Source organism: Fusarium verticillioides, chromosome 4 (assembly GCF_000149555.1).
Source record: "Fusarium verticillioides 7600 chromosome 4, whole genome shotgun sequence".
Taxonomy (NCBI): domain Eukaryota; kingdom Fungi; phylum Ascomycota; class Sordariomycetes; order Hypocreales; family Nectriaceae; genus Fusarium; species Fusarium verticillioides.
The window spans coordinates 2,836,683-2,860,086 of NC_031678.1; the positions used below are offsets into that span (position 1 = coordinate 2,836,683).

At 48.6% G+C, this 23,404-nt stretch overlaps 12 protein-coding genes across 12 annotated transcripts; 7 read left to right on the forward strand and 5 right to left on the reverse strand.

Annotated features, from left to right (window-relative positions):
- Positions 1-29: 29 nt before the first annotated feature.
- FVEG_11991 (oxidoreductase) lies at positions 30-1,715 on the reverse strand (the record flags this gene model as incomplete). The annotated part of the gene is made up of 2 exons (XM_018901319.1): positions 30-999; positions 1,054-1,715. 2 exons carry the CDS (start codon positions 1,713-1,715, stop codon positions 30-32), a joined length of 1,632 nt encoding a protein of 543 aa, XP_018759783.1.
- A 413-nt stretch (positions 1,716-2,128) lies between these two features.
- Positions 2,129-2,728, reverse strand: FVEG_11990 (hypothetical protein; the record flags this gene model as incomplete). Its single annotated transcript, XM_018901318.1, has 2 exons — positions 2,129-2,378; positions 2,433-2,728. 2 exons carry the CDS (start codon positions 2,726-2,728, stop codon positions 2,129-2,131), a joined length of 546 nt encoding a protein of 181 aa, XP_018759782.1.
- Positions 2,729-3,275: 547 nt separating this feature from the next.
- On the forward strand, positions 3,276-4,989 carry FVEG_11989 (hypothetical protein; the record flags this gene model as incomplete). The annotated part of the gene is made up of 3 exons (XM_018901317.1): positions 3,276-4,314; positions 4,366-4,430; positions 4,486-4,989. The coding sequence occupies 3 exons, from the start codon at positions 3,276-3,278 to the stop codon at positions 4,987-4,989; spliced, it is 1,608 nt and encodes a 535-aa protein (XP_018759781.1).
- A 635-nt stretch (positions 4,990-5,624) lies between these two features.
- On the forward strand, positions 5,625-7,088 carry FVEG_11988 (hypothetical protein; the record flags this gene model as incomplete). Its single annotated transcript, XM_018901316.1, has 1 exon — positions 5,625-7,088. The coding sequence occupies one exon, from the start codon at positions 5,625-5,627 to the stop codon at positions 7,086-7,088; it is 1,464 nt and encodes a 487-aa protein (XP_018759780.1).
- A 1,269-nt stretch (positions 7,089-8,357) lies between these two features.
- FVEG_11987 (hypothetical protein) lies at positions 8,358-9,161 on the forward strand (the record flags this gene model as incomplete). Its single annotated transcript, XM_018901315.1, has 2 exons — positions 8,358-8,469; positions 8,524-9,161. The coding sequence occupies 2 exons, from the start codon at positions 8,358-8,360 to the stop codon at positions 9,159-9,161; spliced, it is 750 nt and encodes a 249-aa protein (XP_018759779.1).
- Positions 9,162-9,466: 305 nt separating this feature from the next.
- FVEG_11986 (hypothetical protein) lies at positions 9,467-10,444 on the forward strand (the record flags this gene model as incomplete). The annotated part of the gene is made up of 1 exon (XM_018901314.1): positions 9,467-10,444. The coding sequence occupies one exon, from the start codon at positions 9,467-9,469 to the stop codon at positions 10,442-10,444; it is 978 nt and encodes a 325-aa protein (XP_018759778.1).
- Positions 10,445-10,951: 507 nt separating this feature from the next.
- FVEG_11985 (hypothetical protein) lies at positions 10,952-14,120 on the forward strand. Its single transcript, XM_018901313.1, has 5 exons — positions 10,952-11,229; positions 11,280-12,200; positions 12,251-12,298; positions 12,346-13,465; positions 13,501-14,120. Exons 1-4 carry the CDS (start codon positions 11,058-11,060, stop codon positions 12,534-12,536), a joined length of 1,332 nt encoding a protein of 443 aa, XP_018759777.1. The 5' UTR covers positions 10,952-11,057; the 3' UTR covers positions 12,537-13,465; positions 13,501-14,120.
- Positions 12,383-14,124, reverse strand: FVEG_11984 (hypothetical protein). Its single transcript, XM_018901312.1, has one exon. It carries the CDS (start codon positions 13,424-13,426, stop codon positions 12,800-12,802), a length of 627 nt encoding a protein of 208 aa, XP_018759776.1. The 5' UTR covers positions 13,427-14,124; the 3' UTR covers positions 12,383-12,799.
- Positions 14,125-14,369: 245 nt separating this feature from the next.
- FVEG_11983 (hypothetical protein) lies at positions 14,370-16,059 on the reverse strand. Its single transcript, XM_018901311.1, has 2 exons — positions 15,506-16,059; positions 14,370-15,452 (listed from the first exon to the last, which is right to left on the reverse strand). The coding sequence occupies exons 1-2, from the start codon at positions 15,640-15,642 to the stop codon at positions 14,453-14,455; spliced, it is 1,137 nt and encodes a 378-aa protein (XP_018759775.1). The 5' UTR covers positions 15,643-16,059; the 3' UTR covers positions 14,370-14,452.
- A 1,610-nt stretch (positions 16,060-17,669) lies between these two features.
- Positions 17,670-20,034, forward strand: FVEG_11982 (acyl-CoA oxidase). Its single transcript, XM_018901310.1, has one exon. It carries the CDS (start codon positions 17,758-17,760, stop codon positions 19,852-19,854), a length of 2,097 nt encoding a protein of 698 aa, XP_018759774.1. The 5' UTR covers positions 17,670-17,757; the 3' UTR covers positions 19,855-20,034.
- Positions 20,035-21,092: 1,058 nt separating this feature from the next.
- Positions 21,093-21,906, forward strand: FVEG_11981 (hypothetical protein; the record flags this gene model as incomplete). The annotated part of the gene is made up of 2 exons (XM_018901309.1): positions 21,093-21,262; positions 21,336-21,906. The coding sequence occupies 2 exons, from the start codon at positions 21,093-21,095 to the stop codon at positions 21,904-21,906; spliced, it is 741 nt and encodes a 246-aa protein (XP_018759773.1).
- A 168-nt stretch (positions 21,907-22,074) lies between these two features.
- Positions 22,075-23,115, reverse strand: FVEG_11980 (alcohol dehydrogenase; the record flags this gene model as incomplete). The annotated part of the gene is made up of 1 exon (XM_018901308.1): positions 22,075-23,115. One exon carries the CDS (start codon positions 23,113-23,115, stop codon positions 22,075-22,077), a length of 1,041 nt encoding a protein of 346 aa, XP_018759772.1.
- Between the last annotated feature and the right edge of the window lie 289 nt (positions 23,116-23,404).

Sequence of the window (23,404 nt, forward strand, 5' to 3'; positions counted from 1 at the left end):
CCATCACCCTATGCCTGTACTCGAAGTATTTACGTGCCTAGATTCATCATGACCTCCTTCTCAAACCACTCGGGAAAATCTATAACTCTCTTTCCCTTCCTTGCCTCCTCAGCAGCGAATACCATACTATGACTCATAATAACATCCTTCAAATTGCACTTGATATACTCCCGCTGAGCCGTCGACACCTTCTCACCATGGTTCTTTACCCGATCAACCGCCAGCACGAACTGCCTCGTCAACCCTTCGTCTCCATCACCATGGCCACCGCCCTCGGGAATGTGCGGGTAGTGAACCGTCTTCTTGCACGTCTTGAAGTCCGTGACTGTAATTGAGGAACTGTCGGCGTACATCTCTCCGTTGACACCATAGATGTGCGTGAACCGGGTACAGATCTTTTCTGTGAACGCAACCATATGCAATGTAGCTGTCTTGCTGCCTCTGCCACTAAGAGCCTGTAGTGGTGTTTCGCCCGGGGCTGCGATTGGGTCTGCGTCCCATGAAAGTGTTACGACTTGGTTGTCGCAGACATCGTTGTCACATTCGTACACACAACGTCCAAAGGTGTTTCTCTTGCTAACCTCTTCTGCCGGGGTGTCTTCTGAGTAATCCTCCGCAAGTTTGGCGAGAACAGCCTTCTTAGCCGCTTCTGGTGCACCATTTGGGATACAGTCTTCAATTTCAGGTGCGACAACCGTGCAAAAGTGCTCTTGTTGCTGACTCTTGAGATCAGCTCCTGTGTAAATTCGCTTGGCCGAGAACTGGCACGATGGTTCATAAGCGCATGATAAGCAATTGGTGGCGTTTCCAGCTTCCACGGGCTTTCTCTCTTTTCTAAAATATTGGAGAGATCCAGAAGAGCTTATGTCTTTGGGAACATGGGTTGGCTTGCTAGAGCCTGGAGGCGCGGTAGCCAAAATCCAGTAGAGGATGTCCATGTCGTGGCATGACTTGGCAAGGAGTGATGGAGCTGCCGCCTTTTCATTGCGCCAGTTTCCTCTGGCATGATATTAGCCTTTATCACTTGTTCAAACCCATCAGTCGGCAACTTACCTGACGTAACTGTGTGTAAAGTGATACCAACCCACTGGTTCTGTGTGATTAACAGCCATGATGTCCCCGATGACCTTGTCCTCAAGTAGAAGTTTCCTCATCATCATGTTGTGAGGACTGTAACGAAGGACATGGCCGATAGCGAACAAAGTTTCTGAGGATCCGGAGGGATCGGGTGAAAGGCTCCTATAAATCGCCATACAATCCTCCAAATTGGGGGCTAGAGGCTTCTCGCACATGATGTGTAGTTTCAGCGGTGCAAGGCCAAGAACAACATCCTTATGCATGCCATCTTGGACGCAAATGAAGACTGCATCAACGCCCTCAGGAACACCTGTAGCCCCAGAAGCGACTGCTTGCCTTCTGCTAAGCTCCCATTGAACGAACTCGGGCCAGTCGCCGAACTCCTCCCCAGGAGCTGGCTCCCGCGTACCCCAGATGTATTTGCGACCGAGATGCCGTCTCTTGAGTGCGATAGGCTCTACAACACCCACGATAACGCCATTACTCGAATTCTTGATAGCCTCGGCATAGGCCTTGCCACGGTTCCCAGCGCCGATGATTAGTAGACGTGGAGGCGAGGCAGAAAAGGCTGGACGTTCTGGTGGTGGGAGGCGAGTGATGCCATGGGCAGACTCATCCTGTTCGGCATGGGGTGCCATGTTGAACAAGGAGACAGATACCGAGAAAGTTTAGATTGCAGTTAATGGGCTTGGTACTAATTGCAAGCTATCTCCAATCGTGTCAAGATGCTTCGTTAGCAAGGGTTCCCTTATTAATACGTAGCTACGGATATTCGGCTTTGGTAGCTTGTCACATTTCAGCCACCAGATAATAACTTTCCCCGCATTAATGATTTGCAGATATGGAGAATGCAACGTTTGAGAAACTCAGTAGGACCCAATTAGCTCTTATCAATTTGCAAGTGATCGACCTCAAGTCGGTGAGACGATAAATCGGCGAACCGGCAAACATCGGGGAAAGGCCGGTGGCTAGCTTCTTTGAGTCGAGCTCACCATCAATATCAATTCGGGCTAGCTACGACTATACTATTGAGAATCGTGGTTTCTCGGGCTTATCCCCGATAATAGGATTCCTTGGGCTCTTCAAAATACTGGTTCATGATGTTGCCCGACTTGTTGTAGCCACATTTGACATAGAACGGCTCGTTCTCCGGACTCGTCCCCAGAGTTGTCTTGTAGCACCCGACATTCTTAGCAATAGACGACAAGCTAGCCAGTAACTTTAGACCCAGGCCTTTGCCTTGGAAATCCTTCCTGATCGCGATTTCCTCAATATGTCCAATTGATCCAAGATTGTGAATACTGCCGAAACGAGGTTAGCAACAAGACAGCTAGTTCACCAATTAGAAAACTTACAACTTTCTCTCTACGATAAGAGCGCCGGTTCCGACAACTCGGTTCTCATGCTCAATAACCACGTGGTGATGCACCCCTTGGCCCTGTGTCTTCATCCAATCGAACCTCTCCTCGAAGCGATCCTGGGACACGTCCCCTACATCAGAGAGTACGCTGAGGCAGTCAAGGAATCCCTTTGCGTAATCCCCTCGCTCTAAAGGTCGGATAGTGTAACCTTCAGGGAAGGATGTCACAACATCAGTTCCAATCAGGTCCGGTGAGAACAGAGGGCCGGAGAGAGAGCCGGTTGCAACCATCTTGTGTCGTACCTGGTGGCTATAATGTAAGATGGGTCGATTAGGTGAGCTGATTTGCCTGGTTCTGTCGTCTAGCGTTACGATAGATAGTATCAATGAGCACGAAGGAGTCTTGCACATTTATGGATGATATCTTAGAGAAGCCCAACTAACCCGGTTGAGGCACAATACCCGGCAAACAGTCGGTGCAAATGCCGGCAAACCCTGTCCGATATCTTTCCCCGCATTTTAGTACGATCCTGCTCTACGTAGCCATGGCTACTTATCGTAAGGGGCCAAGAAACGTTGCATTGGCGTGTTACATTTTATCGATAGGGAAATGAGATGCTATCTCGTGCACACGCATGTCTGCGGGGTGCTACCGGTATCGCATTTCTAGGCTGGTCCCTGCAGAACTGGTGATAAGGATAAGCAAGCCAGATATCTCTGGGTGTATTGATCTTCGATACATACTTAATCACCATGCTTCGCCGTTTTAGGCGACTTAATTCCTCTTACCTCCTTCAGAACCCCTCACTATCTCCATTATATTACATCTTTGTTGAAAATGGCAACCCTAGACAAAGAAGCCAATAGAGATAACCATGAAGTGGCAGACCTTAAGAGATCTGAACTTCTTGAGATCGATGCCACGCGTGACCTCACCGTCGAAGAGCACAATCTTAGCTTCCGTGACGCCGTTCGCCAGTATCCATGGGCCGTCTTCTGGGCTCTTTTCTTTGGCATTGCCGTTATAATGGCTGGCTTTGATGCCCAGATCATCACTTCTTTCTACGCCCTGCCCGCATTCCAAACAAAATATGGTGAGCGGGTTCATGGCGGCGACGGCTATGAGATTTCTGCGCCGTGGCAGACGGCTCTGGGAATGGGCAATCCGATTGGTCAAGTTCTTGGAGCACTGGCCAGTGGTTATCCCCTCGAGATGTTTGGTCGAAAGAAGACATTAGCTATCTGCTGCGTTTGGTCCATTGCCTTGGTCTTTGTGCAGTTCTTCTCCACAAGCATTGACATGCTCTGTGCGGGCGAGATTCTCGGTGGCTTGGCTTATGGATTCTACGTCGTCATTGCACCAACGTACGCCTCAGAAGTGTGCCCACTGGCACTGAGAGGCTTCCTCACCACATCGATAAATATGGCGTTTGTGATCGGTCAATTCATTGCCCAAGGCTGTGCAGCTGGTGTAGAGACCCGTATGGACGAGTGGGCGTACAAGATCCCTTTTGCGATCCAATGGGTCTGGCCAACGATCCTTCTCGCTGGCCTACCCTTTGCTCCTGAAAGTCCGTACTGGCTGGTTCGCAAAGGCCGACGTGAGGCAGCACGTGCCGCGCTCATGGGCCTGTCCTCAACCGCCAACAGGCCCGATATCGACAAGGCTCTTGTGGGAATCGAACAAACAGATCTTCTGGAGCAAGAAATCGAGTCGTCTACGTCGTGGTTGGAGTGCTTCAAGAGTGCGAATCTGGTTCGCACCGAAATCTCAGTTATGGTCTACCTGATTCAAGTCATTGGTGGTAATCCGCTTATTGGATATGCAACATACTTCTTCCAAAAGGCCGGCCTGAATCCCTCTGATTCTTTTAACAGTGCGTGTTACTAAAGCCGAAAACTACTGACATGCTGACTTGGTACTCTAGTGGGTGTTGGTAACACCGCTCTAGGCTTTACTGGCACGGTCCTCTCGTGGTTCTTACTGAACTGGGTACGTATAATCGCCAGTCCCAGTTTTTCAACGCATCAGCTCATGAAGTATATAGTTCAAGCTTGGTCGACGCACGATCTATAATGCGGGTATGATGGTTATGACCACTCTCCTATTCATCATCGGCTTCCTTAGCATCTCGAGCACTACCGGTGCTATATGGGCAACAGCCACGCTGATGGATATCTGGACCTTTGTGTACCAAATGACTGTCGGTCCCATCTGTTTTGTTATCATTTCCGAGATCTCAGCTACCCGTCTTAGAGAAAAGACCATTGCTGTGGCTACAGCAGTGCAGGCTGCCGCCTCCGTCGTGTTCACAATCGTCATGCCTTTAATGCTCAATACTGATGAGGCCAATTGGGGCAGTAAGACTGCTTTTCTCTTTGGTGGAATCAGTCTTGTATGTCTTGTCTGGTGCTATTTCCGGCTTCCCGAGAGTCAGGGTCGTACATTTGAGGAGCTGGACATCCTTTTCCAGAGGCGCGTTCCTGCGAGACAGTTCAAGAAGTTTGATCTACTTAACGGAGTGGAAGATGTTGTGAGTAGGGAGGGATAGAGTGATGTAGCCTGATATTATGCAAGTCTTGTGATCATCTTAAAGATTGGCCAGAGTTCAACTATTTTTCCGAGTTCACATCTTTTACAAACTGCAAATAATAAAACATTATTAGTGCACCGCATAGTTAATTGTCTTTGTACTTATGCTTGATAAATACTGAGTTATTGTCCTGGCGTATAGAGATTATGTGAACTGCACACACTTGCGGATTGCATCTTTTCAGGCAATGCCTTGACAACCGACGTAGTGCTTGTTCTGACTCCTCTAAACTTTTTTCTTCTTCTCGACTTGTATAAACAGTCCCTAGTTAACTAACAAAGCCCTCTCTTGAAACAGCTAAGTAAGTGCATTATTGATCCTGGCGGTCGCGTTTTTTCGAGACTATCGAGGCGCTACTGCAATCAACCCAGTAGTGGCGCTGTAAAATATGCTTAAGTGCAGCTGAAGTGTGTCTTAGTGGCCCGTGTAGTCAAGCTATTGCGTCCAGACCCCCATCGTCATTTTAAACTACAGAATAAAAAGGGTGAAAGCTCCCAATTTGCGCTCATGTCTTTGGATACGCCTTGGGTCCTTTCGCTCATTTTTATTTACCCCTCGCACTCCTTTATTTTGTCCATCCAGATCATCCCAAGATGGTTTCCAACAAGCTGATTGTTGCTGCTTTTGCGGCCCTGGCTTCAGTGGCCAATGCAAGCCCCTGTAAACCGTCATTTACCAAGGCCATCACTACGTCTGCCACCGAAACTGCTGGATCTTCCACTTATGTCGAGACCAGCACTTCGATTACTGAGAGTGAGACTGTGATTGAGAGTGAGACAGCCACTACAGCCACCACAGCCACTGATGCTACCACGGAGACCCTCAGTACTGAAGCATCGACGACTGTTGCCGAGGGTGCTACCACAACCACGACAGCCGGTGAGCCTCTTCTCACTAACGCTGACTTCGAAGACGGTACGACTGCCCCATGGGAGTTGATATCGGAGCATGGGGGTCCCCTGGTTCTTGGCAGTGGCTTCCAGAGTCCAGCCTCTGGTAAAGTCCAGTTTGATAGCGACAATGGCAACCAGTATATCAGTCTTGTTATGCAAAAGATTAACAAGCAAGCACTCAAGGCGGGCTCGTATGATCTCCAAGGCCGTACCCGCGTTGATAGCTATAGCCAAGGCAACGACGGCTGTAGTACTATCGTCAGCGCTTGCGTCACTGGATCTGGGACAAGCGTGATTCCCGTGCCAGGTTCGATAATGCGGGCAAGCGCTGAGGATTCCGCCAGTGACTGGTCACAGATAGACACTACGTGCACCTTCACCGACGAGATGCTAGCTGGAGATGACGACTACAGCGTTGTGTTTGGATTCTCCTGTGCTAATTCGGCTGCCTACCTTGACTCTGTTAAGCTCGAGTGGGCTACTGCAATCCCCAACACCGACACTACCACGGTTGCCACCGACACTACTACGGCTGCCACCAATACTGAGACTAGTATGGCAATTACTACCACCCAAGCGACTACGGAGGCCACCTCAACCGAGGGCTCAACAATCGCTACCGAGACTGCGACCACGACTACAGCAGCCGACCCAGACCCAACCCCTGTTGTCATCAACAGCAGCTTCGATCTCGATACTACTGAGCCATGGCTATCGACTCGCTCCGAGACCGTGTACCGCGACCTCGCCGATCCCTTCGAAGGACCCGCTTCTGGACGACTCGAATTTGAAATCGATAGCGGAAATGCGTACTATAACTACTTTTACCAGAAGATCGACACGAAAGACCTCAAAGCAGCCTCTTACCGCCTCGCTGGCTATATCCGCGTCGACTACTACACTAATAGCGTGAATAGCGATGGATGCAATGCTTTCGCGATGGGTTGTACCCTTGGAGACCCAAACAACTACGATCGTGTTCCGGGTGGGACTCTAATGGGCAGCCCTAGCGGCGCTGTGAACAGCTGGGCCCCGTTCGATATAACTTGCACGCTTACCGAGGACATGCTGTCTGAGAATGACTATGTTAGCATTACCTTTGGATTCAGCTGTGCCAATGTCGGTGCCAACCTCGACGCTGTGACATTCGAGGAAGTCAATTAGCATACTCCTAACTCACATACTATCTGTGTTGTATTGCTTTACTGTGTACATAGTTTAACTATATAATTAGTCTTCTCAACAGATCAAGTTGGCTTGTTCGATAAACCTTGGTTTGTCAGTGCTCATTATAGTAAATAGAGGTATTTATGACAGCAATTAGTACCACTCCTGGTGGTCATTTCTCATCAACTGCTGAGTTAAGTCATCATACCGGAGCCAGCTGTATGAACCCAAGATAACAATAAGGCTCTCTTCTGTGTGGATCTGACTGGGGCAAATCCAAGCGAGCTGTCAAATGGAGACACACAAATGAATATCTTCAGACTGTGTTGTTCAATCACTGAGCGTTGGTAATATTAGATGCGATGGTCGCTGTGATTCATTCGTGGATGGATTTGAATCACTGTTGAGCTATGGTATCTACCTTCAAAGTATATAAAGCATCGTCTGCTACATGTCGTGTCCATATTCTGTAGACATTAAAGAAACATCGTTCAACGGGCTGCCTTATTGCACTTTTGCCGCCAGCTTCATGAATCTCCAAGGTTCTTTGCTCCTCATCTTCGCATCTATCAGCTTTGCCCAAGGCTAGCGTTAAAGCAGCTATAAACTTTGGCATCCAGCCGCGCCCATCAATATGCTTACCGAAGGCCGAACGCGATTAGATATTGGGATGTATGTACGTGCCGCCTTTTCCCTTCGAAATGCTTTCAAGGAGTATGTTGGTGGAAAGATTGGAGGGATCATACTCTCAGAACTCATACGACGGCTATGCCCCCCATAGCCGTTTTATTGCTGCTTCTGGTAGATTGGCGCTCGAAGGATACTGGCCCAGTTTCAGAGGTGATGAGACATATACGAAAGAATCGATCTGTGCCGAAAAATAAAGAAGAAAAGAGTTTCTGTCACGTTATCTTATAACAATTGAGATGATCAAGAAAATCATACTACGTTCGGGATTGAAAAGTCAACAAGTACATCTCAATCATCAAAATCATCTCTGTGCCGATTCACAAGTACCATCGGGACAACTCTAGCCAGGCTTCCCTCTCGGTAAGGTGACGCCAAAAGACTAACTCTGTATGGACTAGTCCAGCTTGTGGTTGGTTGGGTCACTCATCTCGGTTATGCAGTCTGACAAGTCTGACTGTCAGAAAGTCGACAATATCAGCAGCCGTCTGTCATCTTTTCTCGACCGAAGTCGTCATCTTTTTTCTATCACATTAGCTTTCTCTCAACTTTGCCCAGACTCAGTCATTCTTATCCACCATGAAGCCCAACTGGGAACCATTTGTGAAATCTACCGAAGATGATTGGACTGCTGTCCCAGACCCTGCTCAGCGAAAGCGGATCCAGAACAGGCTGTCACAAAGAGCCAGGCGTATGAAGCATGATTGCTCTCCTACGCGGAATGACATGACTGACTTTATTCCAGGGTCACGGCTTGCGGGTAAACAGAAGCAACCGGAACAGTATGAGGTCAATGAGGACGCAGGAGCCCTTGTGAGAAGAGATGCAGGTTCTAGTCCTGGGCAGTCATCTACAGAGGGCTCAAGCATGGCTGTCACAGAAATGTGGGATGCAAGCCTCTTTCATACCCAATACACATCTGAGCAGCCCACAATGGACAGTCATTACCTCATCCTGACTGACCTGACCGCCGCCACCGCTCTAGCCGTCATAGCCCAGCGCCTCGACCTCGAATGTAGGCCGTTGCCAGGGTTCAACATCAAAGCCCTAACCGACAGCCTTCCATCTGCCATAGCACCCACTCAATTACAAAAGAGCGTCCCTCACCTATCATACCTAGACATGTTGCCCTGGGCATCATTGCGGGACAAACTTCTCAAGTCTCTCTCTATTATTAACGAAGAAGAGTTTGCGCGTGATATGCAGTATGGAAGCTTGAAGGTTTGGGGAACTGTACCGTGGGACCCGATGGGTTGGGAGGTTGGCGAGTCTTTTGCGAAGCGGTGGTGGTTTTTGATGGATAGTGGGATACTCCAGACGACTAACTTTTGGAGGTCTCAGCGGGGAGAAAGGCCTTTAACTCTGGCATCTCTGCAAAGCTGAACGATAGATTACTTATCATTAAACGCTAATTCCATTGCCTTATCCATGATATGGTAGTTGTGAAAGAGCGCTGACGCCAAGGGTGCATTCTGACCACAAATACTCTCGGCTCCTTCAATCTGACAGTCTGAATGACCAGGGTGTCAGAACTCATGAAGGAAACGACAGCATTGGGTTGATAAGCTGAAACTTGTTCACATATAAAAAGAATAATAACTCTTCCTTCCTGCAAAATTCATTCAAGGCAGAATCCCACTTAATTTACTTGTGCCTGGCGTTCCGTCACTATCTCTTGATCTGACATCATGCAAGCCGCCTGGACGCAACTATTCCCACCCAAGCCTACTTTCACCGAAGACAATGTTTCTTCATTAGAAGGCAGGGTGTTTATGGTAACTGGTGGCACTAATGGGGTCGGCTTAGAGTTGGTCAATATGCTCTACTCCAAAGGAGGCACAGTCTATCTCCCAGCCCGAACTGCGACCAAAGCACAAAAGACTATCGAGACCATCAAGGCAGCATACCCAGAGAGCACTGGAAATCTCAAGACTCTGCATATTGATCTCAATGATCTTGCCTCCGTGGCAGCCTGCGCATCAGCCTTCCTTGCGCAGGAGACTCGTCTCGACGTTTTATGGAATAATGCGGGTATTAGCGCCGCACCATCACACGAAGTTACTGCCCAAGGATACGAGCCTCAGATGGGAATAAACTGCTTGGCACCCTTTCTCCTCACCAAACTCCTGCTCCCCATGCTGAAGCAAACAGCCAGAAGTAACCCTGGTCCCTCGACACGAGTCATCTTCACAGGCTCAGGTGTAATGGACATGATGGCCCCTCCTGGCGGTATCTCGCTGGCTGAGCTTACTCCCGGCAAACAATCCAAAGACCCAACACATAACTACACCATTTCAAAAACAGCAAACTGGTTCCTCGCTTCCGAATTCGACAGACGTGTGCGCTCAGATGGTATTATTTGCATTTGCCAGAACCCAGGAAATCTATCGACCAATATCTGGGACCGCGTGCCTTGGCATCTCAGGGTTCCGAATAAAGTCTTTCTGCATCCACCTAAGAGAGGAGCGTATTCGGAGCTCTGGGCTGGTGTGAGCACAGAGATTAAGCTTGAGGATGGTGGTAGGTATGGTATTCCTTGGGGAAGATGGCATCCGAGCCCGAGGAAGGATCTTGTCCAGAGCTTGAAGACCAAAGAGGATGGCGGTAGTGGGATTGCGGCTGACTTTTGGGATTGGTGTGATCAACAGACCAAGGACTCTATATAACGTGATGAGTCTCTTTTTCAGCATGGTATGGGGTAATGAACTAAATTGCAGCATTCAAGTTTTGATCATATGTGAGCCCTCACCATCTTGGCTTCAAGGAAGTCAACCTAGGTTTCAAACATCATGAGCTCATCAGCCAGTCCGCAGGGCACAAGCGGAAGTAATGAGAAAATCGTTTAGCAGTCCGGTGCGTGTTTTAAACCAGACTCTAGTATACTTCATAGAATAGGAGCAGATAAATAATACATGAACGGTATTTGACTACCGTCTCCGAAAACCGCCCTACCAGTTGCCCAGGACATTCATGCACTCCGCAAAAAGAACGCCCTCCTATGACAGAAACGGTTACCCTGCCCAGAAATGCATTTGTAATCTCCGATGATGAATTTACCAAAGTGGAGTGCGATCGCGGAGACCTGCGATTCTGATGCACCTTTTGGGTTAATCACATTTTGGAGGTGCAATACCCGGCGTCGGATACGCGATCCGACACCAGTCTTTTTTTCCCAGTCCTCAATTCCAACCTCTCCTTGGCAACATCTGGTTGTTTTCGCTCAATGTTCGCGAAGTTGGGCTTCTAGGTGAAGTAGTTGGTGCAGTGAACAGAGCAACAATGTCTTCGCCGGAAAAGACTGCCGAAGCGACGGCGGCAAGTGAGCCACAGACCGCCACCACAAATACGCCCTCTGCGTTGGACGACGAATCAGCGGTTGTAGACATTGAGACAACTTTCGCAGCCTGGGTGTGTGTCTTTGGCAGCTTTTTGTTCCTGATGCCTACATACGGTAAGTACAGACTTCAGCCCTATCTATTACCCGTCATTGACGTCGTCTAGGCATGATGCAGTCTGTCGGAACATTCCAATCTTACCTCGAGCTGAATCAGCTTTCCGATTATTCAGCTGGTGATATTGGCTGGATCCCTGGCATGTACATGTTTGTATCAATGCTGGTCGCGATTCAAGTCGGCTCTTTTCTTGACCAGCGTGGTCCTTTCGCTATGAGTATTGTTGGAGGAGGCGGGATTGTCATTATGTTTGTTCTGCTAGCTGAGTGTAAGCATTACTGGCACTTCATGCTGTGTTTCGGAATCTTTGGTGGGTTGTCGACCGCTATCGCTGGCACAATCCCTGTAGCAGTGGTTGCGAAGCTCTTTTCTCGGAAGCGCGGCTTTGCTATCGGGATAGCTCTCACCGGCTCATCGACAGGAACAGTGATCTTCCCCATCATGCTCCGATCATTGCTCCCTAAGCTTGGTTGGAGTTGGTCGATGAGAATACTGGCCTTCGTCATCCTCGGTATTTTCACCCTCGGAACAATCTGCTTCATTCCTTACCGTCGACTTGTCAAGCTCGTCAACATGCCGATAGCCAAGAAAGGCGGCCTATCTCTTCTCAACTTCTCTGCCTTCCGATCGGTGGCTTTCACGCTGGTCTGTGTTATGTTCTTCGCTACTCAGTTCGTTCTCTACGGAATTGGTGGCCTGTTGCCGACTTTTGCGATTCAAGCTGGTTTGACAGCCGAGACTGGCTATACGCTCGTCTCCATCATCGGTGGTGCTTCGGCTTTCGGTCGTGTTATTCCCGGTTTGGTCGGCGATAAGCTAGGCCATTACAATGTTTTGATATTTATGATGGCGTTGACGTTGGTCTTTATGGGGACACTGTTTGTCCCCTTTGGCGACAACAGTGTCGTGTTGTACGTCTTTACAGGTCTCTGGGGCTTTTGTTCTGGGGGTTTCTTATCTATAACTCCAGGTAAGGTTCATTTCTGATGATTTGAAGGGAGTCATTACTCACAGTTTTAGTATGTGTTGGCAAAACATGCGAGCCAAAAGATTACGGACGATATTATGGTACGACTCCCAGCTCACCTAACTTATGACACCGCTGATCGGTCTAGGAACCATGAACTTCGTCATCAGCTTTTCTTTACTAATTGCCATTCCAAGTAGCGGCACAATGATAGACAAGATGGGAACTCAAGCTCTGAGCGGCTTCCTGATGGGAGTCCTAGCTCTAGGCCTGGGCTGCTTGTTTGCATCACGCGCTGTCCTGGCAGGGAACTGGTTTGGAATCAAGACCAAGATTTAAAAAGTACATGTTTCTCTTTCGAGGCGAAAAACACGGTTTTAGATATCAAAATGACGTACGCATAGGCTATAAATTTGAGTTCCACCATAGCTGCCAACTCAGGCATCCTCCAAAGTAAACGACGGTCCATAGGCTTGTCTCCTGTATGGTAAAGCTGGTTCCACCGGATTATTTGATGTCTGTCCGCGGTCTAAGTATCGCCGTTCGAAGGCGACTGCATGGTGAGCATCAACCTCTTTCGACACATTCCGATCCATGTCTCCTTAATTCAGCCGACGAATCGCCAGCTCAGGCCGGTATTTCCTAACATCAAACGTAGTGAAATAACCTTCTGACTCTGGAGTTTTGTTCGCATCACAGAATGCATCAACCGGGAAGAGCCAAAAGCCAAACGCCGGTCTTACAGCTTTGCTTATGTCTTCATCCTCAGATTCCCGGGTTTCCGAAGCTGCAACTCCCTCAATTTTTGGTTCTTGAGAAGACCACGTACTTTCAGGCTGTGTTGTCCAGCCACTATTTTCTGATTGTAACCAATCCTCGGCATCCCTAAGGTTACAAATCGATCGACGAGGGTTGAAGCCAAGTAAAATTCGGTATTGTTCTTCACATGGTCTTACTTCTATCTTTTCTAGGGTTTGAAGCCATGAGTCATATAAACGCTTAGGATTGCGGACGTGAAGATGGCTCAGATCGTCTTCGACAGTGCGAGGATCAAGCCCAATACGATCGAAGCTGTGTGGCAAAGCGTGAATGGGAAATGACCTTTCGAAGAACGTCTTGCGGATTGTTGACCTTTCATTTTCACCACCAATCATCCCCCGAATAGATGCCTGGATATAAACCAACCAAACTTCATCAAGCCCGCTGATGATTTCTCTGAACATCCTCATCTTTGAGGATTCGATTTCAGATGGCCTGATTGCGTCAAGGCCGTATGCGCGCCCCCCTAACTGATTGCGTCAAGGCCGTATGCGCGCCCCCCTAACTGATTGCGACAGAGAGCAAGGTTTCTAATCCCGATGTTACGTGGATCATGCTTCGTCTTCAAGTCGCATACAAAGTCCACTATGGCCATCGTGTCTTGCTCTATATGAAGAAAGTCATATTCAGGGTTGATATATATCGCTCCAGAAGTCCAAGGGGTGATGCGATGTTTGGATGCATGGGCCGTCAACCAACAGGGCAGGCGCATCCTATGGAAAGAAAGCGTCACCTCTCTGGATTCTGCATTGACTCTAAGAAGTTTGCTAAGGAGTCGGTGGCCGGCGACAACGGGATAGTAGGATGGATCATCCTCCCCGGGTTCTATTGGAGGAAATCGAATACCATATCTAGTACGGTTGGCACAAAATCTGGCGTGTGATCGGAGAAAGATCTTGATAATTCTTTCATGTCGGAGAGCCCATTTCCATATTGAGACTCGTATCTCTGCTGGAAGTGAGGGGAACTGCGTGAACGATGATGGCCCTGCAACATTGGCCGCAGGATTGAAAATCTCTAGATGCCTTCGAGACATTCTTACTATATATGCAATATATCGCTTGTCGAAAGGAACGAGGTATTAGAGCATGTCGCGAGTGGAGTATGTTGAAAGTCGTAAGATTGCTGACAGTCACTCATGCTTACGGCCGGACAAGGGCCCCGCGGAAGACCTTTGGCTGTGGCGCAGCCACGCACGGATGACAGCAGGATTACGCTTTCGGCAGCTGTAAAGGTTTTCTACCAATCATAATTATGCTCGTATAATTGGTCTAGAGCAGCTGGTCCCAAGGATGCACGGAGTCTGCCGGGGTTTGTGAGCGCTGAAGAGAATACGTTTTTTGGTGAAAACATCGAGGGTCAAAGTGGTCAACAGTTTAAAAATCGGGAATTTAATGTATAATCTATCATAACAGGGTATAAAGCAATTCGCTATGTCAAAGATAATCACGGCCCAATGCACCCCAACCTCTGGCCCTCCCTCTCACAAGCCCCATATCATCCATATTCAGGATTCCAATACCGTTGTCTATCAACACCCTCCATGCGATATCCCTCACGTTCGGTGGTTTTGAGGGAGTGTCCCAGTACCGCGCCAACAGGCCACGAGCCTTGGCCTGCTCAATCTGCGTCAATGCCATGTCCAGTTCTCTTGACGGCGGTGTATCCAGTACGCGCTGGAAGTTTGATCTGTAGAGAATAGCATTCTCGAATCTTGTTGAAGCAAAGTATGAATTGGAGCGGTTGTATTTGTATGTGGGAGGGTTTGTTGAGAAGTCATCGCCTGTCGAGACGAGACTCTCGAGCTTGGCGTCCCAGAAAATGTCGCGATGCGTGGAGTTCATGGCCAAGACTGACTCGAAGGGAGTGTTTCCGGTACCAACGACAGTGAGAGGTCGGATGATTCTCTCTGTGCCGTTCCAGTATGTCAAGTAGCCGAGGTCTCTCAAAGGCTGGAGTTGGGCATTCAACGCATCGAATGTTTCCGGGCCAGCTGTTTTGAGATCGACGAGGAGCGTGACGGTTTGCTTGGGTGCCATTTCGAAGAAGCCTTGCCAGTCATCATCCTTTACTCCCGCGTTGCGTGCTTCCAACATGCGTTGGAGGGGCTTCAGGTACATTCCTTGTAACGTTCGGTGAGGGTTCACGCTCAATCGCGAATGCGCAACAAAAAGATTGCCATGTCGTAGATGAACATCTGCTTCGATGCTGATACACCCAGAGCCGAGGGCTTCAAATAGTGGGATATGCCGTGTGTAATCATTATGCGAGTGGACCGGTACAGGACGAGCGCTTCGGAGGAATGATTGATGGTTATCGTCCCAAATTTCAGGACTATCGTGACTGAGGTGGCCGAATCGTAAATCGTAGGGGTCGTTTGGTATACGGACCATTCCCTTGCCGAGACGGGTGATGTAGATTAACTGGCTGGTCGACCTGCAGACAGACCCATGAGCGAGGACCTTGAAAGAGCTTGGCGAATAACTTACAGTATGAGCAACAAACCCGTCGCATACTTGAGCCAATTGGTCTTCATGTGTCGCATAAAAATGACCCTGGGAGGAAGTCTCCTCACAATAACCTCCTCCGACGAACTCGCATCACTGTAAGTAAGCCTCGACTCCATGATATATCCCTCGAACGCAGTGTCTACAGTCTCTCGAATCCGAGGAACGAAAAAGAGGGGTCCAACGGGGTGATAATTATAACCAGCACCAACCAGCTCAACAGCGCTACTGCTGTACCGAGTTTCAAGGGATTTCTGAAGTGGCTAGGCGTATTTTCTCGGATGCTACCCGACCAGGTTAGTTCCAGTGGAGAGGTTTACGCTTCCACCAATAGAAGCGGCCGAGATTGGTCGAGACACGTTCTGGACCTAAGGACCTGACAACGCCGCGGGTTTTCATGTCACGATAGTGCCATTTTGGGGCTACCATTATACGACTGCGCCTTTTGAAGAAGCGTAAGCACGGCACGGTTTATGTGATGGGAATAGGGGTGACTTTTTTCCGTTGTTGGTGATTGAGTTTGCTGGACCCGGACGCGTCAACAAGCCGATGGAAGGATTCGAGGCAACAAAATAACATCATGGCATTTATGAAGAGGTACCTAAGCCTCAGCTGAGATAACGTGGTGTAAACGAGTATACTCGGAGGTTTCCTGTTTCAAGCTGCTCACACTAGATACGTTAGAATCACGGTTTTTTTTTGGTGGCAGCTCCCGGGAATTCGGCACAAACGCCCTCGACGTTTGGAACTTTGACCTCCGACTCGGAGGCGGAGTTGCATTGCGCTCAGTCGGAGCGCCAGTTTTCCGTCGGCAATTAGGCTTGTACGTCATCTCTCTAAGTGCATTTGGCATTCAACTCTAAGTAACAGTATCATAAAGTTTCTTTTGTTAATATTGAAGAAGAAATGATTCTTCTCTTTCGCCTACAGGGCTGTGCTCGTACATCGCTAAGTTCACCCAAGTGGGGCGACCCATGTAGCACATCATGGCTGTCACCGTCGATTTATTTATACGAAAGCTTATTAGAGATTGGCCCGCCCGCGGAATGCGTCGTGTCAATCTGTGAAGGGATACTTGGGAAAAGCCTCCGCGGCTACGTCATCTTTGATATGCAACGCTGTGATGTAATTTTACGCGTCTTTCACTCTCGCTCATTCATTTCCTGTTTCGTTCTGGCTCACTTGAGTCGCCAAGGTAAACCGTGCCAGCTTTATTCTTTGAGTGAGATGTTTTGGAACTGAAAACTCTGATATCATATTAGGGTAGACTAAGTAGAGCCTGGCTTATTCTCTGAGCAAAAATAGATGGGACACCCTTTGAGAGCTCGTCAGTACATAAGCCAATTCTACCATTGACACTGTGGAAACCCCAGGAACATTGGAGAGAAATACGATATCCCCAGATGGCACTACGAAATATGTTAACAAATTATGAAAAGTGACTATGCCTTCCTCACTCAGTATTCTTTCAGCTTCATTGTAGTAGATCGACTCTGATGTTATTTGGCAGCAAACCTCGAGCTTGAACTTACCCTATAGAGCTGACCTTGCTGCGGAGTCAGGGGCAAGGCTAATGTGTTCTAGAACCCACGGAAATTAGTTTCTCCAACTCTTGCGTGATAGTCTAGAACAGCGAAAAATATCTCAGGCGTCGAACGGACTCATGCAGAGCGTTGAGCTAAAGAGTCAAGGTCTGATCACCTGCCATCTTCTGTCACGAGTAAGTCGGATCGAACCCCATTTATCATCTGGAGTACCCCGGACCCTATCCCATGCAAAACCTCGGCATGCTATCTTATCTGATCGGATCAGGAAGAATAAAGATGCGAGATGTCCGTCGGAGTTTATGCCGTCTTCGGCGGTATCTCTGATCATCTTTTGGAGAACAGACAGCGGCACAGTTCAAGGGCAGAAGAGTCAGAAATTAAGAAAAAATAGTTACAACAGTCTTAATACTACAAAAACATGATATTGTAATGTCATGACATCTTTCATCATCTTTCATGTATCAGACATACCGAGGCAGCCTCTAATAGCGTCGTCGTCATGGTCCACTTTTTAGAGAAGCCGAGGTATCCAAGTCTTAGCCTCATCGATTTTCCCGACATCGCTTGGACCGAGCGACGCCCCATAAAGTTCAATCTCCCCTTAATCTACCCATTCTGATCCCATCATCAACCTCTCTCCTCCATCTCACCACAATCCGGGGTAAAACAAGACACATCCACATCACAATGCCTCCGCAAAATCCAGACTGGGTCAAGGCCCTCAAGCCCTCCGGCCCCCAAGGTTCAGAGCTTCTGGCCCAAGAACGCGCCAACTCTGACATCAACGTTGATCAGCTGTCTACTTTCCTCTTCACAAAAGAAGTCCTCGACAGAAATGAAAAGATTCTCAAGATTCTGCAGGCTGATCCTGTTTTTGACAAGGAGCAGAACTACTTCAGGGGGCGAACAGATAGACTTGAGGCTGCGCTTGCTCGGGCTAAGGCTTTGAGGAGATTATCTGTCAAGCATAACTGGAACGATGAGGAGCATCACGCTGCCAATGATCTGATCAGTGAGCCTACGCCTTATGGTCTTCACGCCACTATGTTCTTGAAGACGCTTGAGGAGCAGGGTACACCGGCGCAGCATAAGCTTTTCCTCGAGAGGGCGCGAAACTATGAGATCATCGGATGCTACGCACAGACCGAATTGGGTCACGGTTCTAATGTTCGCGGTCTGGAGACTACTGCCACTTGGAATCAAGAGGACAAGACCTTTACTATCCACTCGCCTCACCTCACAGCTTCAAAGTGGTGGATCGGTTCTCTGGGCAAGGCCGCCAACCACGCTGTCGTCGTCGCGCAGCTCATCCTCAACGGCAAGCCCTACGGTCCTCACCCCTTCGTTGTCCCCATTCGCGACATGAAGACCCATGAGCCTCTTCCCGATATCCACGTCGGCGATATCGGCCCCAAGTTTGGTTACAACACCATGGATAACGGCTTCCTGCTCTTCAACAACGTCAAGATTCCCCACGTCAACATGCTGAACCGCTTCTCCGGCGTTGACCCCGAGACCGGAAAGTACATCCGTCCCTCAAACCCAGCTCTCATCTACGGAACTTTGACTTTCATCCGATCATCCATTGTTTTCCAGTCTGGTTCCGTTCTTGCTCGTGGTGTCACCATCGCTACGCGTTACTGCGCTGTTCGCAGACAGTTCCAGGACCGTGATGCTGATGCTAGCGAGACTGGTGAGAACCAAGTCCTTAACTACACAATGGTTCAGCACCGTCTTCTACCCCTTCTCGCTTCCTCATATGCACTGTTCTTCACTGGTCGCGCTATGATTAACCTCTACAACGCCAACCAGAAGCGCATGGCTCAGCGCCGTGATGCTGGTGACGCCAAGCGCAAGCCTGGCCCTGAGGAGCTCAGCCCTGGCAGCGATCATCTTGCTGACCTCCATGCCATCTCCTGCTCTCTCAAGGCCTTTGCTTCCACCACTGCTGCTGAAGGTCTGGAAGTCTGCCGTCGCGCTTGCGGTGGTCACGGTTACTCCGCTTTCTCTGGTATTGGCAGCTGGTATGCTGATTATCTTCCTACTGTCACATGGGAGGGTGACAACTACATGCTTACCCAGCAAGTCGCTCGATACCTCCTCAAGTCTGCCCGCGCTGTTCTCGCCGGCAAGGCTCCCGATAACGGCATCTCTCGTATCTTCAAGGAGTTCATTCGCCGACAGGACATCGGTGCTGCTTTCGACGTTCTCGACAGCGACCAAGATCTCGTTGATGCTTTCGCATGGCGTGTATCTTTCCTAACCTTTGAGGCTCTCAAGCACCGCGATGAGGAGAAGCAATCATGGAATAGCCTCCTCATCGACTTCTGGCGTCTGTCCACTGCCTACGCTCAGTACCAAGTCGTCAAGAACTTCCACGAAGCTCTCCAAGACGAAACCACCAAGAAGTCCCTCGACCCCAACACCCTCGCCATCATGCATAAGCTCTTCGAGCTCTTCGCTCTGCATAACCTCCAGAGCTCTGCCTCCGAGTTCTTCACCAGCGCCGCCACAACAGTTCGCCAAATCCAGCTCGCCCGCACAAAGCGAACTCTCTCACTGCTTGATGAGATCCGACCTCACGCCGTCAGACTCGTTGACGCTTGGTCATTCCCTGATTGGCAACTCGACAGTGCCCTTGGTCGCTATGATGGCAAGGTTTATGAGGACTTGTTCCATCGTGCTTCGGAGGTCAACCCTGTTAACGACATTGTGTTTGATCCTTATCCTGAGTCCGATGTGCTGTTCCGTAAGAACGGAAGTGGTCCTAAGGCGAAGTTGTAAGAGAGAGCGCTTGATACCTGTACTCCAAAATAGTATTACCTAGTCTTTTGTATGGTTTATTTATATAGATAGCTTAGAGGATTAATAGCCTGTTTAAACTTATCTTGGATGCTTTTTAGTCTATGAAAGTCTTGTTTGAGTCGTTTAAGTGGACTTGATGATCTTCATGACCATGTCTGTTAAATGACTTTTGAAGAGCTGTAAGCTTCTTGCCCGCGGAGCTGAGCCATTACACAGCCATGATATGTCAACCCATCAAGTAGACTACGCAATGCATTTTCTATACAGGGATTCGAGACTTCTATGAATATCTCACAAGTATATTGCTACAATTTGAAGCCACAGACTGTAACACAAACTCCTAACAGTCTTTTGCCACTCAGGCAGCTGCCATCGACCTTGGATATCTCAAAGAATCCGACATGATGGTATACTGGCGCACGTCTCTTCACCTCGAAGAATACTCTCCTATCCCTTGAGCTAGAAACGCCAGCACCAGATGTTCATTATAGGTTCGCAATGATCCTGCGACTCATTGTTCGGCTGTTCTTTACCTATGTGCGTTAGGGCTGAAGCCTCTTTTAAACTTTCATTCTCATCAGACAGGCCAGATGCTCAAGATGTCTTTGATACTATTCCTGCCAATGCTAAGGAGCTGTTCTGGATCAATGGAATGACTCGAAGATGGGACGGTTACTTGCACTCTCAGCGTCACATGGTGCGATTCTGAGGTGTCCAAGTGGTGGATGAACAAAGTCTTGTGTGCTTGTGTTTGAAGTTTACTATATTACTCCAGTTTTCGATTCTTATATAGATACTCATATAGATAATCGTGAAGTTAATTATACAGACATTTTGAAGGTTCAGGATGTTCAAGGAGAGGAGCCTTGAAATTCAATAGAATTGCTCTATTAGTGAGAGCGATAACAATGCTGCACTCTTTGTCCAGTGTCTTTGGAACTCGATATTCGTTTATGACATTCTTATCTATTCACCGATCTACTATTGGCTATTCCTCAATAAGTTTAGATTCGGCTAGGACGGGATGACATGGCAAATCTGACTGGTTTGTTGCCACCGCATTTACACAACAGCAGAAATGCTACTAATTATAGCACGAATGAGGTCCAGGCAACTCTCCTCCCGACATCTTTTTATGCAACATCATCCTTTAAACCCCAGACCAGATCATCGACTCCTCGCTCCTCAACTTATCACCCTGGATCAACAGCAACACAATGGCCGCCGACAGACAGCCTGAGATTATCTTGTATGATCTTGCATGTATTAAGAACACATGCTTCTCGCCCGTTGTTTGGAAGATCCGGTTGATGCTCAACTATAAGGACATTCCTTACGAGACTATCTTCCTTGAATTCCCTGATATTGAGCCAAAGCTCAAGGAACTGTAAGTTATACGAACTCTCGATCAATATCCTCTTCACTTCTATTAGTATGACAAGCCGACTAACCGGAACCAGAGGCCTAGAGGCTCACGACTCCAGTTCCAGCTCCGCTCGCTACACTGTCCCAACAATCCACCATGTCCCCACCGGCAAATACATCATGGACTCGCCCGCCATAGCCGAATTTCTCGAATCAACCTACCCAGACCCTCCACTTTCCCCTAGCTCTGAGCTCGGTCGCGAGATCGAAACCAAAGCTCGCGGCGCCGTCGGTCCCGCATTCCGCGTCTCCGTCACACCACGTGAGAACCTCATCCTGTCGCCACGAGCTCAAGAGTATTTTCGAGCCAAGAATGAAGCTCGAATGGGATGCAAGCTGGAAGACTTGATGGACCCAGAGAAAGAGGAGAAGACATGGCAAGCTGTTGAGGGCAAGATGAACGAGCTGAGTAATTTGATGATGACGAACAAGGATAAAGGGCCATTCCTGCTGGGTGACAAGCCGTGTTACACTGATTTCTTCATCGCTGCTTCGCTCCAATCGGCGAGAACTATTGATGAGGAGATCTTTCAGCGTTGTGCTGCATATCCTGGTTTCAAGGCTATCTACGAGGCTTGTGTCCTTTGGATGGAGAAGAAGAATTAGGTCAAGGAGTAGTTTAACTAGATAAGATTTACCTAGAGTATTTACCTAGTATAAAATAGGTAGTATAAAGTATCTAGTATAGGAGACCTAGTAAAGAAGACCTAGTATAGAAGACCTAGTATAAAATACTTAGTATTATAGTTACAGGCTTAGCTCCTTCTATTTATCCTACTTAAACAGGTGCTTGTTTACTGGCGTAACAGCATCTCTCCCCTCCAACACAGCCATGACATTCTCCATAGCCAACCTCTCAAACCCGATCGACGTATCAAGCGCACCACCAGCAGTATGGCACGTCAAAGTCGCATTTCTCATCTTCTGCAACCTCGGATTCGGCCTCGGTTCATCCTCAAAAACGTCCAAACCCACTGCAAACAAGTGGCCGGAATCCATAGCGTCAACCACAGCTTCTTCGTCTACCAAACTCCCGCGTGCGACATTCACCAGCCGTGACCCTTTCTTCATCTTGGATATCTCTGCGCGTCCGAGGATCTTCTTCCCGCCTGCACCGGGAGCAGCTATGACGATGCAGTCGGCGATGGCGAGCATGTCTTCTAGCTTGGGGTAGTTTGTTGCTTCGATGGCTGCTTCTTGCTCTGGTGATTTGGGGAAGGGGTCGTAGTATGCAATACGCATACCAAGAGCCTTGTAAGTTTTGAGGGCAATCTGATAACCGATATTGCCAAGACCAATTATACCCAGTGTATGACCGCGAGGGTTGAATGCTGTAAGTTGCGTATGAGCATGTGCATCTCGAAACTCCTCTTCACTGCCTCTCGCAGCCATATTACTCCACTGCATATTCCTAAACACAGAAATGATATGATAAAGCGCCATATCAGAAACAGCTTCAGTGGAAGCAGCTGCTCCATTACAATAAAGGATACCATTCTCGGCCATGATGTCAACATCCGCCCAGTCATATCCAGCACCAGCTGATGCGTAGACCTTCATGGACTTGGGCAAAAGTGGAATCAGCTCTTTGTCCCAGCGTCCCATTTCCCCGCCTGTGATCCAAAAAGGTCGCATGACAGCTTGGAAGTCGCCCCATTTCTTCTGGCGAAGAGCTTCGAGGAAGGGACCACGTTGGCGTTCTTCTGCTGAGGGGCGGATGATGGTGAATTTTGACTCGAGTTGTTTGTAGAGATCGTGGTTGTACTTGATTGGGTCTCCGATATGGAGGATTATGGGCTTGTCGGCTGAAGGCATGGTGAGATCTGAAGAGGCAATATCTGAAAGCTATATGATGCTAAAGAGATTTCCTCAGCGTTTCTGTCAGAGAAGGTATATAAACGATGCCAACACAAGAACGCGATATTAATCTGTGGATCAACATCGATCTTCGCTCCGAGCTCTCCATATTCCCCGCGTCTTACTTCCCACTATCTCCTCCTATGCATATCGGATGTCGCCATTACTACATGACCACCACCAATACAACTCATCCATCACGTCGGCTCGGCTATACGCAACAAACGGCCCTTCTAGCGCATCTTAC

What these genes read in the sequence shown, in the direction of transcription:
- FVEG_11985 (XM_018901313.1), top strand. Translation starts at nt 11,058, where the DNA reads ATGTCTTCGCCGGAAAAGACTGCCGAAGCGACGGCGGCAAGTGAGCCA. An exon ending in GTTCCTGATGCCTACATACG is followed by an intron (nt 11,230 to 11,279) that starts GTAAGTACAGAC and finishes GACGTCGTCTAG; the next exon opens with GCATGATGCAGTCTGTCGGA. An exon ending in AGATTACGGACGATATTATG is followed by an intron (nt 12,299 to 12,345) that starts GTACGACTCCCA and finishes TGATCGGTCTAG; the next exon opens with GAACCATGAACTTCGTCATC.
- FVEG_11984 (XM_018901312.1), bottom strand. Translation starts at nt 13,426, where the DNA reads ATGAGGATGTTCAGAGAAATCATCAGCGGGCTTGATGAAGTTTGGTTG.
- FVEG_11983 (XM_018901311.1), bottom strand. Translation starts at nt 15,642, where the DNA reads ATGGAGTCGAGGCTTACTTACAGTGATGCGAGTTCGTCGGAGGAGGTT. An exon ending in ACGGGTTTGTTGCTCATACT is followed by an intron (nt 15,453 to 15,505) that starts GTAAGTTATTCG and finishes GTCTGTCTGCAG; the next exon opens with GTCGACCAGCCAGTTAATCT.
- FVEG_11982 (XM_018901310.1), top strand. Translation starts at nt 17,758, where the DNA reads ATGCCTCCGCAAAATCCAGACTGGGTCAAGGCCCTCAAGCCCTCCGGC.